This window comes from Lynx rufus, unplaced genomic scaffold, assembly GCF_022079265.1.
Source record: "Lynx rufus isolate CCGP_SWC_20201006 ecotype Redwood Valley unplaced genomic scaffold, mLynRuf1.p SCAF_13, whole genome shotgun sequence".
Taxonomy (NCBI): Eukaryota; Metazoa; Chordata; class Mammalia; order Carnivora; family Felidae; genus Lynx; species Lynx rufus.
The window spans coordinates 65,098,571-65,116,290 of record NW_025814827.1 but is presented as its reverse complement, the minus strand read 5'-3'; the positions used below and the strand labels follow the sequence as shown (position 1 = coordinate 65,116,290).

Here is a 17,720-nt window from a genome sequence, read left to right as displayed (position 1 = left end):
GACCCCTAAGTAAACTCAACTGCAGGAACAGCTCTCAGTACCCCAGATTTCCACATTAGATATAGGAAACAGTTAAACCAGATTATCTAAAAACTGCTCTTATTTCAACCTATGTCAGGGATGAATTCAATGAGATACTGAATTTGGACTAATCTCAAAAAACATTATTTTTTTTTTAATATAATAGAAAATACACAAAGATAAAATATCATACTTAATGTAGAATTGTTCTAAAAACTGATGCAAGACAAAATGTCCCTAATACACTATTCTTATGAAAGCGGGATTGTCAAGCATTTTGTAGAAGAGGAAATGATGCTGTGTTTGTAACCCAGGAAGCTACATTCTTCATGGACTTGGTGTGCCTGTTGGACTCTATAATATTCAATACAGCATAAACACTAAGGGGTATTTGGATATTAATGAAGTCAGTGTAGGGGCGCCTGGGTGGCGCAGTCGGTTAAGCGTCCGACTTCAGCCAGGTCACGATCTCGCGGTCTGTGAGTTCGAGCCCCGCGTCGGGCTCTGGGCTTATGGCTCAGAGCCTGGAGCCTGTTTCCGATGCTGTGTCTCCCTCTCTCTCTGCCCCTCCCCCGTTCATGCTCTGTTTCTCTCTGTCCCAAAAAAAATAAATAAAAAACGTTGAAAAAAAAATTTAAAAAAAAAAAAAATGAAGTCAGTGTATGTCTCTTTGTACTCAATAAAAGCATCAATATTGTAATTAAAAAAATTAACAATGCTAGAAATTTTTTGCAAATAAAATAAATGAGTTAAAGTTGCTGAGTATTAGTAAATCTACAAAGTAAATTCACAGACTTAAAATTAAAATTTTTAAATGCCCCTCTCAAGCAGAAACATTAACACATTGGATATTAACTTAGAAAGATATTAATAATATATATATATACACACACACACACAGATATACAAATGTGTGTATATATAGATATATACACACACACAGATATATGTATATGTGTGTGTGTGTGTGTATATATATATATATATATATATCCATTTCCTTCTTAAAATCAACTCTAAGAAAGAGGACTATTCTCTTCAGAAGATAACAAAGAGATATAATACAATAACACATAAAGTCCCCAAGGAAACTACAAATGCACAAACTGGCAGTAAAATTCATCTCTTTGCACTAAATAAAATCAATTTTCACTTGTATTCTTACTCTATACCTTCTCCCTGATGTCACCAGCTTATAGTTTTAACTACCTACCACCTATATGCTGGTAATTTCCAAATCTGTATCTCCAGCTCAGAACTCCCCACTGAGATTGAAACTTGTCTCCCACTGCCCACTGGGCCTTGATAGCTAGATTCCTCACAGACACTTCAAACTCAACAATCTAAACTGCACTCATCTTTCCACAGTACCCAAATCTTCTGTGTCTCCAGAACTGTCCATCTCGACTAGAAGCACAATCTTCCAAGTCAGACACTTGGGAGTCATCCTAAATTGCTCCTCTCTCTCATCCTACACTCTACTTTTAGTCTTCTCTCTTCTAATCTCTTTTAAATCTTAAGTATCACCCCAGTAAACACTTTTCAATGAGTCTCCACTACCTACATCCCCAGTGTCCTACAAACAACATTCAAACTGCTAAGCATAAAATACAAATGCCTTCATGACCTGGACTTCAAGTACCTCCCCATCCATATCACACCTCTTCACCTCTGTAATTCATATTCATGTGCCTTAAACAGAAGGCACTGTGATAGGTATGTCCCATACGTTATGTCAATCATTCTTGGTAACAACTCTTGACAGTTAAGTATGATTTCTACCTAGCTACCAAGGAATGATACTGCATATCCACTACCAATCTTTGGATTATTATCTTACTTCCAAAACTCACCCATAACCTTATTTTGGATCACTGCCTCAATCAGGACTAGGCTTTCATCATCTACACCTGACACTAATGGTCTTGTCAAGAATTAAAAAAAAAAAAAAAAGACAGCACAGACACTAATTTGAATGAAGCAGTTCCTATCATCATCTATTCGGAAATAACAGGCTGTTTCATAATGATAATACATCAATAACTTCCATCAATAAGTATTCACCAAAATACTCGTTAACAATATATTCACAGTACAAAATACTTTTAAATAAAATATTACCTGGCAATAAGCATAGTTTCCAAGAGCTTTATGAGCTTCATCAATAACTAGACACTTTATTTCAGCAGCCGGACAAGCTCCTCTAGAAAGATCATTTACCATGACTTGAGGTGTAAGAAAAAGGACTCTCTTACTGCGCCATATTTCCTTCCTGGTTAAAGCTTGAGTAGATCCTGTAAACAAAAGTGACATCCTACATTCTAAACACCAAGGCTATTTATCTTTAAAATATTTATAAACAATCTGGCCTAATTTCAGAATGCAGCCCTGCTTGGTAATCTGCCTTCAGACAAGAACAATTTAACAAATCACGGAAATGTTACGTTTTAAACTCTGCTGTGACCCAAATGTCAACGCTGGTTAAAAACAACAAAACTAGCCTGTCTTTAGAGAATTCCTACCAAAATGGCATAACAGCTGCAGAGAAGTACCTTCTTCAACTGGGAAATCTTTCTGGGGAAGAAAGTCAGAAAACCTCATGTTCACTTACCAATGGGGTATACACAATCAATCGCTTCAAAATGCTCAAACTACGGGGAGTCTCTGAAAATTGAATAAATCAGCCCTTTTCGTTAGGGCCAGACTTGCTACAAGTAGATAATGCCTTAAGGGAGAAGATTTAAAATACGGATATTGTGATCTGGGGACTATTCCACATGGGTCAGGAATTCCTTTACTTCCATTTCCACCAGAATGCGTGCTCTTAATTTCAAATTAGCCCATTCTTTCTAAAATACCTGTCATTTCGGCCATGTGGGACTGCGGGATACCCATCACTCGGTAGCAAGCCTCTATCTGCTGTGTCACCAAAGGTTTCGTGGGGGCCATGAAGACCACCTTGCCGGAAGGAAACCAGCGGTAGAAATTGTACATGACCACGGCGGCAATAAAAGTCTTTCCCAATCCAGTCGGAAGACACACCAGCGTGTTGCAAAACAGAGAGGTCCGGGCAATGTGCAGCTGGTAGTCCCGCACTGGGCAATTAGTTGGGTAAATCCACAGGGCGCCCGCTGAGGTGCAGAAACCGCCATTCTCTAGACTCAGCTGCCGCTCTGCCTCGTACACTGCAACCAGCAATACATCATCGTCCGACTCCGGCGGAACCTCGGCAACCTCTACCGTTGGAGGACAACGTGCCCTGGAGATGCCAGGGCTCTGAGGCCGCTCAGGTCCAGAGTTGCAAGCCGGAGCCCCTGCAGATCGAGAAAAACTTGAGCCCCACGTCTGGAAAAGCGTTCTTTGCCGTCCGCTCATTAGGCCGACAACCACCAAACGCTTCTCTCGGACACTAGCAGCTGCAGCAGCTCAACCGCCATTCGGCTCCACATCCGTTACCTTCGCACACAACAGTGGAACGTGAAGGCGGGACTGCAGCCGGTTCATCTAGTTGAAAATACCGCCACTGAGTTTGCGTTGGAAATATAATTGGCTGGCTTCCCGGAAACTCTCGCGGCCTCCCGGTGACGCATGCGCATTGTTAAGGAGTTAGTCTAAATGTGGTCCGTAGTTAATTTCTTTACAGACTCTAAATCTAAGTTCCGTTCCCAAGGACTGTGTGTTTCCGGGCCTCATCGCTAAAGTGATACTGCTTAAAAAGATAAAAATAAATAACCTTGAGATACTAGGAACAACAGATACCCATATTTTTGTGAATTTAACGTTTTTGAGTGTCTAACATTCCTTGTTGGCTGTGTTTTTAAATCAGAAGATGAGGTGAAAAGGATTTAGGTAGAATTAAATATCTAGTCTTATTTCTTTATCCAAACTGAGAAAAAAAAATGTCTCTTTTTCACAGTATTTGGAGAGGCAACCCGTTATGTTAATAGTTTTATTGTTAAGAGTGAATGGTTTGGTCCTGTATTCATCGGGAAATCCAAAAGAAAAAAGTTAGGTTTTCCTGATACTCCACCATTACATCTTCATAAATGATACAGAGCAGTAAGCGTCAGTGTGGTATTATTCTATTCTAGCAATAGCTTTCTACCTCAGACTTGGATATGATTCCCGACTTCACTCTAAACCTTGGCAACTTGGAGTAACCTCTCTAAATTTGTTTCCTTGTGTATTGAGAAAAAGTACATTCACCTGAAGTTGTTTTGAACATTGATAACGTCACCCTCATCAGCAAGCAGTATCCTGCGTGTAGCTTCTTTACATCGTTTTATTTGCTCAAGTTTCTTGAACTTGCTTTTAGACAAACTTTCTCGTGTGTTTTTATTTCTTGGGCAGGGAAAGTGAAAAGTTGTATTTTAGTTTAATTTGTGTGAGTTTTAAAAGGGAGATGGTGGGGCATATGTTGTTCTGATGGACAAGCCAATTCAGGTGTGAATTTTTAGGCTAAAACTAGATAGAATGAAATTAGATTCTGACTGCTGTTGTTTTCTTGAACCAGGTAATATACAGGCCTTAAAGGCATAGAAGCCCGTCGGTAATACACAAATGGGGGTAATGGCTAGTAAATAAAAATCACTACCAACTTTGGTCACCTCACAATGGTTCCAATTAAGAGCAGATGACAGTTTTAGGTCATCCGCATAGTCCGCCACAAGGACCCCATCAACTGGTTTATTCCGGGACTCAACAAAGAAGCCCTCAAAGCACAGCCTTGACATCACTCAAGGACCGGCCCCAATCCCGACGGGTAGCGCCGTGACCCCGCCTCCCCGAGCTCTAGGCGGAGCCCACGCCACGCCCCAGGGGCGGGGCGATGCTGAACCGAGGCGGGCTGGCTCAGTAAAGCAGAGGCAGCGGGGGAAGATGGCGGCGGCTGTTCCACAGCGGGCCTGGACCGTGGAGCAGCTGCGCAGCGAGCAGCTCCCCAAGAAGGACATTATCAAGTTTCTACAGGACCACGGTTCAGATTCGGTACCAGAGGCGGCGGGGCGGCCGGGCTGATGCTGCTGAGGGACGCCTCACCCCCCCGGAGATGCCCGTACATTCCGTATTCCTCCGTGCCCCCGCCCTCGTCCTCCCGCGGCCTGTGGCCTGGAAGGCCGGAGAGGCCTTGCGTGCGCCGCGGAGCCATGCTCCCGCCTTCCCGGGCTGTCTCGTTTGGGCGGAGGGAATGGCTTTATTTCTTGGGGCAGGCAGGCAGGCAGCAATTGCATAATTAGAACCTCCTTGGGCGCGTTGAGTGAGGGTGGAAACCCTGAAAAAAAGAAAGCAAAAACAAACAGGAGATACTGGGGGTTGGGACTAGTGCCTGAGGACTGGGGACCTGGATGAGACCCTTACAGGGGAGTAGGCCATTAGGGAAATGAGGATTCTGAATATTTTTGTGGGAACGGTATGTGCAATTTGCTTTTCTCATCAGTTACTAAATACTGAACGCTAGTGCGTGTAATTTTTAAAAATCTGTAGATTGCGGGTTAACTTTTTAAAATTTCGACTCTTCACATGACCTTTTCACCCTTTATACTTAGGGGAGTTACATGCGCATTTAGGGTAGTGTCTCCCATTGTTATAAACAAACTTAAGAAATGTATTTGGCATTCTTTATACTGTACGCGCTGCATTTTTCAATATAGGCTCCATCTTAACTGACTGTGGTCATAAGTGTTTGTTTTTTTGCTTTTTGGGTTGTTTTTTTGGTCAGACTTTTCCCTTTGGAAATTAAGACCATGCCTCTCTTAAACTGCTGAACTACTGTATAATTTGTGCTCGCTGCATCCCCCCCCACTTACGGGAAATAGAAGCAGCAGTATGATTTCTCTACAATTTTTAATTTAAGTTCTAAACTTGGATTTAAAAAAAATTTTTTTGGCTTCTGTGAGGATTGTACTTTATTTTCATTTTGAAGTGTCTTGAAGAGGAGGAGATATAGTTACTCTCTAGCTTCCGGTTCCATACACCCATAATAAGTATCCTGACATCAGCAAATATTTATACATCGATAGCAAGAACTACGCTTAGTGTTTGGTGATACAGGATAAAAAGAAAGACCATGCCATTCTAGTGGAATTATTTTCTCTTAAGTCAGTTCATATTTCAATTGGAACAATAGAATAAACTAGGCATATCATTTGTTAACATTTAATGCCTCAGTACTGTACTTCATCAAATTGTTACAGAACAAATCATCCCAATGTGGAATCTAACCTCAAACTGGCCCACATGGGACAATTTCAAGAGACTGGAATTATCAGAGTATTTTTTAATGCATTAACCTTTTGAGTGCATATTATCCAGTATTCATTCACATACTTAAACCTATATTTGACAATCACTGTTCTATTGATCATAGGATATCAAGGAGATGTATATATTTTGGATTTCTTTTTGGAATCTTGCTAAAGAAATCACAAGAGTGCTAAAGCAACTTATTACTTCCATTTAATCAAAAGAGCCTTTCCCCAGCCACCTTTATCATTTAGAACATTTCTCTAAGAGGGGAAGAGGAAAAAGCAGAGGAGAAAAAAATACAATAGTGATAGTATTAGAAAAGCTGCCTTATCAAAAGAAGATGCCAGAAGAACTTTGAGAAAGTAACAAAAATGATGATTCAAGGGCCAGAAGGCAGAAAAGGAAGAATAAGGAAAACAAAGACATGATTTTGAGATGAAGTTACAATTTGATGACTCAATATTCAATAGTAGTATTTTGTTGTCCATCTGCCAATTTAGTCTTTTATTTGAGATAAATGGAATTATATTACTTTGAATTATTAAGTACATTATGTTATTAGTCCCAATAGCTAATACTGAGTTCTGACCATGTGACAGGCTGTACATAAAAGGCATTAAGTGGATTGTTGCATTTGTCCTTAGAACAACCTTCTGACATAGATGCTGTTACTAATCTTCCACTCTGATACAGAAATGGAGTCTTTAGGAAAACTTACTCCCTCGTCTAAGATCAGATAGCTAGGATTTTAACCCAGATGATCTGACTCCTCAGCCCATATACTTAACCACCATATATCCAGCGTTAGCTAATAATGCTTCCTGGTCTGCTAAGAATGGGTTACAGATTTGTCAAGACAGCTATGCCCAATGGTTTGAGGCTCCCAGGGCCATGGCCTACCGGTAGCAGCATTGTCCAGTCACCAGAGTGTACTTGCTGTATAAATGTTCTGTGAATTCCATAATGGGAAGGAAAAGGGTTAGAATGCAACAGTGTGAGCTTCTGTATATTATAGTTCCACTCTTGTCAATTTTTATAAGTAATATTTTTAATCTTCCATAAATCTTTTTGTTATGAAGTAGGGTATAAATATGTTTATTTCATTTCTTCTGTCATTAGTAGTTCTATTGAAGGCATAATTGCTAACATACAAGGGAATTTTCTAACATTTAGACCCTTATTACGTGAGGGAGATTATTCTAACCAGCTTTTTTTTTTTTTTTTGTAGTTTCTTGCAGAACATAAGTTATTAGGAAACATTAAAAATGTGGCTAAGACAGCTAACAAGGACCATTTGGTTACAGCCTATAACCATCTTTTTGAAAGTAAGGTGAGTATTGTTACATTTTATTACCAAAATATTATTTTAAATATTTTATTTGCAAAAAGAAGGTTTAAACTTATTCCCAAAATATGTTGTTAAGTTTTTCCACCTGCAGTTTTTCTTAACTCTAGTCATAAGTGGACTAGCTGTCAAATCTAGCAAAGCTCATCTGTAGTATGGGAGGATGTTTTGATATTTTAAAAGGAACCAAATTCTTAAAAATAATTCCCTATAGTTTAAATTAAGACAACTAAGCACACTGAAAAGTTAAAATCCAAACTATTTCCAGATTAAACCAATGAATTTAAAATCTCAGACTGAGGCTGAGCCTTTAGAAAAACAAATTTTAAATTCTCCAGTATTTGTTCATTCTGAAATGACAAAGCAAAGAGTCATTATTAAGGAGTTTTGTGAATGGTATTCATATATGAGTCTGAGTTGCCTTTTCTAAAGATTTCATTTCAGAATTTATCTTGTAAAATACTTTGAGGGTCATATTTGTTGATTAAAATGAAGATTTTTCCTAGGCAGTTTCCATTTATTTACATTTGAATAAAGTAGCCTATATTCATGGCACAGATGTTCATTCAATTGAAATGTTGAAAATCTAGATGTCCCTTCTAGCTTTTAACCTGTCCTGAATATGGTGAACATTTTCCTTACAGCGTTTCAAGGGTACTGAAAGTATAAGTAAAGTGTCTGAGCAGGTGAAAAATGTGAAGCTTAATGAAGATAAACCCAAAGAAACCAAGTCTGAAGAGACTATGGATGAGGTTTGTGTAGAATATTCTTTTATTTCTAATGTGAATTTGATAAAAGTATTTGCTTACAGCACTGATTTCTCCTAGTAAGGAGTGGTGGATATGGGCACTTTTCAGTGAACCAAACACTGATTTGGAGTGTATTCTCCCTCTTAGGTATACTAAATCATAAAAAACACCTAAGAACCAGTACTTTACAGTATAAGGCTTTCCTGTAAAACCTCTAGCTTTGTATTTTATATTTCCTCTATGTCTGACCAGAACTTCTGAGCTTCCAAAGCCATTTTAAGGTCCTGATTGTATAGCCAAGTTGGACTGAGTGAAAGATACTTCACTGTGACTATTTTTAGCTTTTTCTAATGTACACGCTATCCTTGGCAATAGATATAGTCCAGGCTTGGCTGCAGGGTATGGAGTCATCTGTCTCATCTTTCCCAACACAGATTTTTACATTTTGGTACACATGTTTGAAGAGCCATATTAAACCATTTCTGCAAATGGACAGCCTCAGTAGAGCCAAGGACAGCACTTAAAACAGCCACAGTAGAGCTGAATAATTACAATCGTAACACTTCTGATAATACCTTGCTAACTAAGCTCACTCATTCCTAGCAATTAGTATCAGTGATAATAATCCAATAGTAATAATAATATTCCTCAGGTCTTATAAAGAGGTGTGACCTAATGATGAAGGTGTATAGCATTTGGATATTTGTGGACAGAGTATAAGTTCAGGTACAGAATTACAGAAGTTTATACAACTAAACCTAGTTAATTTACATGGTATTTTCCTGTTGATTGAAAAGCACAAATTAATATTTATGGATATGTATTCACACTAAAGCAGTTTTGAGGTTTATCACATCCAATATGATTTGACAAATTTTTTTTTTTAATTTTTTTTTTTTACGTTTATTTATTTTTGAGACAGAGAGAAACAGAGCATGAACGGGGGAGGGTCAGAGAGAGAGGGAGACACAGAATCTGAAACAGGCTCCAGGCTCTGAGCACAGAGCCCGATGCGGGGCTCGAACTCACAGACTGCGAGATCATGACCTGAGCCGAAGTCGGATGCCCAACCGACTGAGCCACCCAGGTGCCCCAAGATTTGACAGATATTGTACTGGGCAAACACTGAGCAGCTACTAAAGTAAATAAAGGTATAATAATTACTAAAAGGATTACAAAAGCAATTAGCAAAACAGTTTGCCTTCCAGAAAATTAGAATAAAGGAGGGATAAGGTAGCAGATAGTATATCATTAAGAGCTTAAGGAAAAGAGAGTTACAAATAAAAGGTTGTAAGGGCTGGAGACACTCTCAAAGAGATCTTGTGAGGATCCTAAACCATATCCCTTTTTTAAAGACCTCTTTTCATTTTATTTAACTGGCAGGCCTGAACCCAGTTATGTATTCTGACTGTCTTTCTAGCACCTGGATTCCATAGCTAATACTCGGCTGATTCCTGCTGTCTACTTTCTGTGTGCTTTGGAGCTGCAGAGTGAACACTGTGAAGAAAAATAATCATAAGCTGTTTATTGGGTTTGGCATAAATTCATGCTTCATATCAGCCAAGCATGATTTCTAATTTCACTGTTACTCAGCAACTTTTATATTATCTCTTGCTGCATTCCTCATCACATTGCCCACATAAACTACTGGACACTTCTCCCACAAGTTCTCAGTCCTCATACTCCTTCACCATTGTATCATTTTATACTCCTATTTTACCAAAATGTTAACATAGTTGTAACCATTTTCTTCTTCCTACCTTAGAATTAAAGATTCCTGAATCTTTAATGTTTTCCTTCTCATGTCTCCCTCAGGACTAATGCTCTCAAACATCTTTTCAAACCTTTTAAATCTTTCGAAATCTTTTTTTCAAATCTTCATTCCTTTTTGATTCTCAGGCATTCCAAGTCCTCAGACCTGAAGTACTGGAAAAATCATTGATCTGCCTTCATTCTCTTTCTTCCTCCATTTAGCCCCAAAATATTTATTCTAGTAAAATGCGTAAGTTTTACTTAAGTAAAATAGTATTTTGCAAACCATACCCTGCTCAAAAGTCTTCAGTAATTCTGTACTGTTTAGAACTGTGCTGTTCCGATACAGCAGTCCCTAGCCTTATGTGGCTACTGAGCACTTTGTGGCAACTCCAAATTAAAATGTGCTTGCAGTGTAAAATACGCACTCTGTTTCAGAAGCTTGGTATGTTTTTTTTACAAAAGAATTTATAATCTATCTTTTATATTGATTAAATACTGACATGTTATTTTGAGTGTGTTGGTTTTATGTGGCAGCCAGACAAGGTAAAATCATATTTGTGGTCCTCATTGTATTTCTGTTGGACAGCATTATTGGCATTCAAAGTTTTCCGGTGTCTGCCCAGCTCCATATTTACTACTTCGGTAGAAACGTTCTTCTTTAACCACAAATGTCTGCTCATTGCCTATTAAACTGCCCTTTCTCACTCTCATACTTTTATTTCTTATTTAATGTGTCTTTCTCTTTAACTCCCTATTTGTCAATTCAATGTCACTTTTAAGAACCAGGTCATGGGCTCATCACTTCCTCTGAAGTTTTCACCATCCCAGACTTTATACTTAACTGCATAAATTCCTGTAGCACATGGTATCTATATTATTTGTCTCTGCCTTATTTATTTTAATGTAAAGAATCGTGTCTAATAGCTCTTACTGGACTTTAAATAAGTCAGTCCTCGTCAATATATTTTCTTTTATGTGTTTAATGTTAAAGTTTTCAAGTAGGAATGAATATTGGATGGGAGAAAATACAAGATGGTGCAGGAATTCAGGCTCAGCAGTCAGAAATGACTAAAAATACTTCAGCTAAAAATTGAGATTCATCCTGTACAGTTCCTCTGCATCTAATCATCACCAAATTCTGTTGATTTTGCAGTACATGTATCTCAAAACTATATCTGGTGTAGATCCAGACTACTATACTAACCTCTTCCTAACAGGTCTCCCCACTTCCACTTTGATTTCATATCCATCCCTTACTAGGTCACAGTGATCTGTTCAGGTGCCTGGGTATCTCAGTTGGTAGAGTGTTGGACTCTTGATTTTGGCTCAGGTCATGATCCCAGGTTCATGGGATTGAGCCCTATGCAAGGAGCCTGCTTGGGATCCTCTGTTGCCCTCTGTGCTTCTCGCTTGCGTTCTCTCTCTCTCTCTCTCTCTCTCTCTCTAAAATTAAAAACAAAAAAACAAATCTGATTCTATAACTTCTGTGTTTAAAACTCTTAATTGGCTGTTCAGTGACCTGAAGATTTAAAACAAAACAGTTTCTTAACTTATGCTACTTATCTTTCCATCCTCATCTCATCCCATTGTCTCCTTCATTACTCCCTTGCAGACTATACTATTTTCATGCTGTTCCCTGCTGTGAAAATGCTCTTCTCTGTTATAAACTTCGCATCTTAGCACCCTGTGCTTCCTCTTTAGGTCTCATAACCCACGTAATTATACACATGACTATATTCTCTTCTAGAGTGAGGGTCAGGACCCTGTCTGCACCCTATGTATCTCCAATTTCTAACACATAGAACATGTTCAAATATTTCTTGAAAGGATAATAGTAATAATTATGTAACATACTTTCATGTTTAGAGGCTATGATGTTATCCATTTAACTGAAATCGTAATGTTTACTCTCAAAATTCTGAACTAAAGAAATTGCTGCAAAGCTAAGAAATTTTCTTAAAGCCAGGTCCATTCAAGCATATAACTCAGGTATAGCCTTGGGACTGATCTGACCTCTCACCATAAACCAATCAGGTTCTTGCAGTGAAACGCAAAATCAGATCAAATAACTAGAACAGCATTTCTTAAAGTGTGTTATATAGGTTCCAGAAGGTCCAGGTTGTTTTATAGCGTCATCAAAACCTGTGCTTTCTGTCTCCTTGAAGATTCACAGTGCATGTTAGCTGATGACAGTTCTGAGAAATCATGCAGAATAGAGGTATATTTAACTTTGTTTAACATAGTGTTTCCGAAACAATTATGGTAGACCCCTTTTTTTCTAACAGTGGTAACAATACTAAGCAATGAGTGGTCTGTAAAAGACACTTTGTGAAACACAGAAATGGATGCCATCCATGAGCAGACTGGCACCTTCACCATGAAGTCTGAGCCATAATCACCAATTTAATGGTTTTTTTGCATTATTCTAGTTCACATAAGTATTTGACGTTAGTAATTATAAGGCAATAACAAAGCCCCGGCACAAATAATTCTTACTCCTTTACTGACCATACTTACCATCCATTTACATTTCAGTTTATCAGTAATAAAAACTTGCTTTTCTCACATGTTTGGAATCACTGCTGATTAGGTTAAGCCTGTAACTTTTAAAGAAGACCCAGATGATCCTGTTTTATTAATTTTTGAGAGAGCACAAGTAGGGGAAGGGGGAGAGGGGACAGAGGATCCTAAGCAGGCTCTTTATAGACAGCATTGAGCCTGATGCAGGGCTCAAACTCATGAACTGTGAGTTCATGCATGAACTGAGTTGAAGTCAGACACTCAGCTGACTGAGCCACCCAGGTACCCCATGTTATGGTAATTTCTATAGATAATTCTATTCATTGTGTGAATTTATTTTCAAGTTCAGAAACCAATAGAGCATTACTGTATTCATTCTAATTGGATATAATAAAATATTCAGTAATGTTCGTAATTGGTAACAACTCAAATCTTTTTTAAAAAAAGTCGCAGTGTTTTATTTAATGCCTTATGATTTTATAGGAATTAAATAGTAATGATATTTCTGACCTTGGAAAATAATAGGATTTATTTTGTGATTTGTTAATTAACAGAATTTTGTCAAAAGAACATTGGTTTCCAGAGAGGCTGGAAGTTATTTGAAATTAGAGGCTATTTACTAACATTGTCATCACAGACTTGCAATGAGTTGGTGGGTTTTTTTTTTAACTCAGAGGTGAACCAGAAGGAAAATAGTTTGTTGCCAAATCTTTGAAACTCTGTGACCAGACTTGGGTCTCAGTTGGCAGTATTAGAATTCTCTTGGTCATCCTTCTAAAAAAGAAGGATATGAGTTAATAACTCTGTGTGTTATTTCTGTTTTTAGGGTCCACCAAAATATGTAAAATCTGTTCTTAAAAAAGGAGATAAAACCAACTTTCCCAAAAAGGGAGATGTTGTTCACTGCTGGTATACAGGAACACTACAGGATGGGACTGTTTTTGATACTAATATTCAAACGAGTAAGTCTAAATGTAATCTTACCTTTTTAGCTATAAGGCATTGCAAAATATTTGTGTGGTACATGAGCAGTTGGCTGTACCTTTCTCTTGGCTGTCAATTTTTCCAGAAGTCTTTGCACCTGTGATTTACTTGGAAGAGGTCTTCAATTCACTATTGGCTGGGTGAATAAATATCTCTTGGTTAATTGGGAAGCAAAATATAGGGAAGCTTAGTCTAAACTTGGTTATTGTCCCAAAGTGAGGCTTTCATATTTCAATGTAAAAGGGAGAATAGTGTGCTGTTTTAGTGGTGTAAATATAGGTCCCTCTCCTCTACCTTTTAGACCATAACTATATGTAAAGATAGAATTTTCTTGAGTTTTCTGAATTTTTATTTTCTTTTCAAATGCATAGTAAGTTCTAAAATCAATTTAAAGACTTAAGTCAACTGTTTTTCCAATGAAACTTAATTTCATCATGCATTATAAGGAAAATTTGTTTTACAGGTTCAAAGAAGAAGAAAAACGCCAAGCCTTTAAGTTTTAAGGTTGGAATAGGCAAAGTTATCAGAGGAGTAAGTAAAAAATGGCAATGAATCAACAGATGTTCTGGCACATGCTACTTGTGGTATGGTGCCATAAAGAATTAGGATTGGGGCTATGATAAAAAAAATCTTTGGAGTCTAACAAATCAAGTACTATCATTGCTAACTGATCTGGCACAATTTTTCTGGGTCTCAGTTATGGACAGTACAACCTTCCTCAAGGTTGCTAAACAAATAAGCTTAACTGCAGCACATAATATATAGTAGAGACTCATGTTATTAAATGCCTGCCCCTTTTAATATTTTTTTTCTTCGTAAAGTAATTCTTTGTCAGAAAGTTTGGCTTTCTAAATTTATCTTTAAGATTCTTGTAGGGGCGTCTGGGTGGCTCAGTTGGTTAAGCATCCAGCTTCAGCTCAGGTCATGATTTCTTGGTTCGTGAGTTCGAACCCCACGTCGGGTTCTGTCCTGAAAGCTGAGAGCCTGGAGCCTGCTTCGGATTCTGTCTCCCTCTCTCTGCCCCTGCCCTGCTTGCGCTCTCAAAAATGAATAAACATTAAAAAAAAAATTTTTTTTAAGATTCTTGCAAAATGTTACATAGTTGTACTACTTATACATGGTAGAGAAAGGTAAAATACCTGTTTCACTGAATTACTCATAGAAGAAAGAGTTTGTTCTGAGTTTTTTCACCTTGCACAATTGAGGTTCAAACACCGGAAAATCTTTCAAACCTAAGGATGCCTTTTTTACCCACCCTTCTTGTGAGAGGTAACAGAAGGAGACTTTGAGAAAAGGGGAAGATAGGCTTGAGCTGCAGTGACCACTGCAGTGTACAAAAGGAGGTAATGGATAGTAGCACTGATTATCAGCTTCACTGAAGCTGTCATTCTAGGGCCCATTTATTATTAAATGGTCTTTATTCACAACATCAAACGTTGTAACTGACATACCTATTCACATGCATTTATGAGAATCCTCAATGTTATTCTTTGTACTGTGATAAGTCCTAAAATACAACTCAATCGTATCCAGAGCCTAAAATAGCATGTAAAACATCTTCAAACTAAAGGTTTAGTTGAAAATAACCTTAACTGCTACCTGATTGTACCTAGTTGATACGAACTATATACCAAACTGATCAATTTTTCTATTCCTGTGACTAATTTGCTTGTGTATTTCTTCTAGTGAACCATATTCTTAGTTGCCATTATGTAACAGATCTCTATCCCTTAAGCTTTATGTGACTGACATTTCAACAAGAGTATATGATATTAGTCATATCTTTGCATCTGTTGATTTAACTGTTTTTGGTAACTGACTTTAAGACCCAAGGTGCCTGGCTGCCTTGGCTGGTAAAGCATGCAACTCTTTATCTTGGAGTTATGAAGATCTCTACCCCCACATTGGGGGTAGAGTTTAGTTAAAATTAATACATCTTTTTTTTTTTTTTTTTTTTTTGCAATGAGGAAATAAAGGACCAAGATTCACCCAAGGACATTACCTTAGAATATAATGAAATTCAGTAGTGGAATGCTTTTTGGTATATACTGTTTTCTAGATTTACATGTAGTTTTTGCAAATTATCATTAGTATTTATTTCATGTTCTTGCCTGTAGTGGGATGAAGCACTCTTGACCATGAGTAAAGGAGAAAAGGCTCGACTAGAGATTGAACCAGAATGGGCTTATGGAAAGAAAGGACAGCCTGATGCCAAGTATCCTTTTCTCCTTTGTGAGTAAAAACAAACAAAAACATGAAGACCACCTGAAGGCACAAAAGATGCTATCTAGGTTAATTTCCAGATCAGGAATCATGTCCAGACCAGTATTCCTAATACTTAGATGCTTCTGTGTAGACACCTCCAATAGAGACAGGAGTTAACATGTCTTAGTAGTACAAAGTATCCAAACCTGAGCTAGAATAGAATTTACATTTTTGTCCTCTTGAAATCAGTTCTTGATTTTTTTTTTTTTTCAATGTTTATTTATTTTTGGGACAGAGAGAGACAGAGCATGAACGGGGGAGGGGCAGAGAGAGAGGGAGACACAGAATCGGAAACATGCTCCAGGCTCTGAGCCATCAGCCCAGAGCCCGACGCGGGGCTCGAACTCACGGACCGCGAGATCGTGACCTGGCTGAAGTCGGACGCTTAACCGACTGCGCCACCCAGGCGCCCCAGTTCTTGATTTTTAAGAGCTAAATTGTGAGGTTTACGTTTTCATCTTTGAAAGGCAGTTGTTACTATTTGAAGGATTTACTTAAAGGAGTTAAGATGTCCAGTACAAACAACTATAGCAAATTATAGGATATAAATATGGCTCATGGTAATTTTATGCTGCAGTATAATTTCAGGCATTTAAATGGGTACTCAAAGCTTAGAAATGGAACATATGTTGGGGATTACTGGTTGTGAAATTTAAGGGGACCATGGGTCCACCATAGTGTAAGCATCTGTGATTACTACTACTGACAGTACTTTTCTGATAGGCCCAGTTTGTGAAAATTTAAAAAAAAAAAAGAAAAAAATAAACATGGCTCCTGACCATTATGATCAGAACAATCCAATAACTGAGAAGTTGTTTTTTCCTTTGTTGGTTCCATTCCCATTGTACTAGTTGGATTAGTTAAAGTAACTTTTAAAAAACTTGGAAGTTCTCTCCACTTGTATTAGTTAAAATTATTTAGGAATATAGCCCTTTTCTAAGCCTACCAAAATTAGATGGCCCAACGACAGCTGCCTCTCTCTCATGGGAAGCATCTCAAAACCAATCAGGTAAAAATAACACTTTTCTGAACTTGGCATCTTAAAAATCACAGCAAATATAAGGCACTACCTCATACGAAATTTGATTTAACATAACCTATACACCCAGCTAGATTGAAATCACGTCCTTGTTTTTGTTTTGTTTTTTTTTAAAGCACTGAGTAACCATCTTCATTAGGGGGTGGCTAATTTGGGAGTACTGGTGAGGCATCCAGGTAAGGAAGATCCTAGTCCAAACTCAACTTGTCTTGTCAGCCTATACTAGTAGGTTATGATCACCATTCACAAAGATACTTTGGGGAACCACTAGGCTAGTATGTGTTAGCCTCTCAGTCATTCTTAAGCCCTTCTCTTTGAGGTTAATACCAAATATCCATTAGATATAATGCAAATTTTAGACTGAGGATATTGGGAGTGAAGGAAGAAGCAATTTTTATCAAGTTTACCTTGACTTCTGCAACAGAATTCCACCAAATGCAAAACTCATTTTTGAAGTGGAATTAGTGGATATTGACTGAAATAGCAATGCTTCAGATGTAAAGACATCAGCAACAATAAAACATGGCCTTGAAGAAATTTATGTAACTAATTAGAGCTGGTTACTATTGTAACGGAAGAGTCAACTGGAAAATTCAAGAATGCAGATACTGTTTACCCGATCCGCAACTTTTAATATATGTAATCCATTATAATTCCCTAAAGTTTGAAATATTTTACTACAGCTGTGTAAAATATTGGTTAAAGAGAACTGACTTTCCTTTTACCTCATGTTGTAAACTGAAAGGCTCAATAAAATGTATTCAGTGTCTTGATTTATTTGTTGTTAATCGATAATTGT

General features: G+C 37.8%; 2 protein-coding genes across 3 annotated transcripts in view; one reads left to right on the top strand and one right to left on the bottom strand.

Moving 5' to 3' along the window:
* The window catches only part of FANCM (FA complementation group M), a 64,895-nt gene extending 61,489 nt beyond the window's left edge, over positions 1-3,406 (bottom strand). The window contains exons 1-2 of the mRNA XM_047075662.1: positions 2,880-3,406; positions 2,143-2,315 (exon numbers count right to left, since the gene is read on the bottom strand). Coding sequence (XP_046931618.1) covers positions 2,143-2,315; positions 2,880-3,396 — 690 coding nt within the window. The 5' untranslated portion in view covers positions 3,397-3,406. The remainder of the gene's footprint in view (positions 1-2,142; positions 2,316-2,879) is intronic.
* A 1,479-nt stretch (positions 3,407-4,885) lies between these two features.
* On the top strand, positions 4,886-17,694 carry FKBP3 (FKBP prolyl isomerase 3). Of its 2 annotated transcripts, none has more exons than XM_047075657.1 (7): positions 4,886-5,007; positions 7,493-7,594; positions 8,254-8,361; positions 13,460-13,595; positions 14,081-14,148; positions 15,735-15,832; positions 17,346-17,694. In XM_047075657.1, the coding sequence occupies exons 1-7, from the start codon at positions 4,900-4,902 to the stop codon at positions 17,398-17,400; spliced, it is 675 nt and encodes a 224-aa protein (XP_046931613.1). In that variant the 5' UTR covers positions 4,886-4,899; the 3' UTR covers positions 17,401-17,694. The 2 variants fall into 2 exon arrangements, with proteins under 2 accessions (XP_046931613.1, XP_046931615.1); XM_047075659.1 differs by lacking the exon at positions 4,886-5,007 and adding an exon at positions 5,166-5,428.
* Positions 17,695-17,720: the final 26 nt, after the last annotated feature.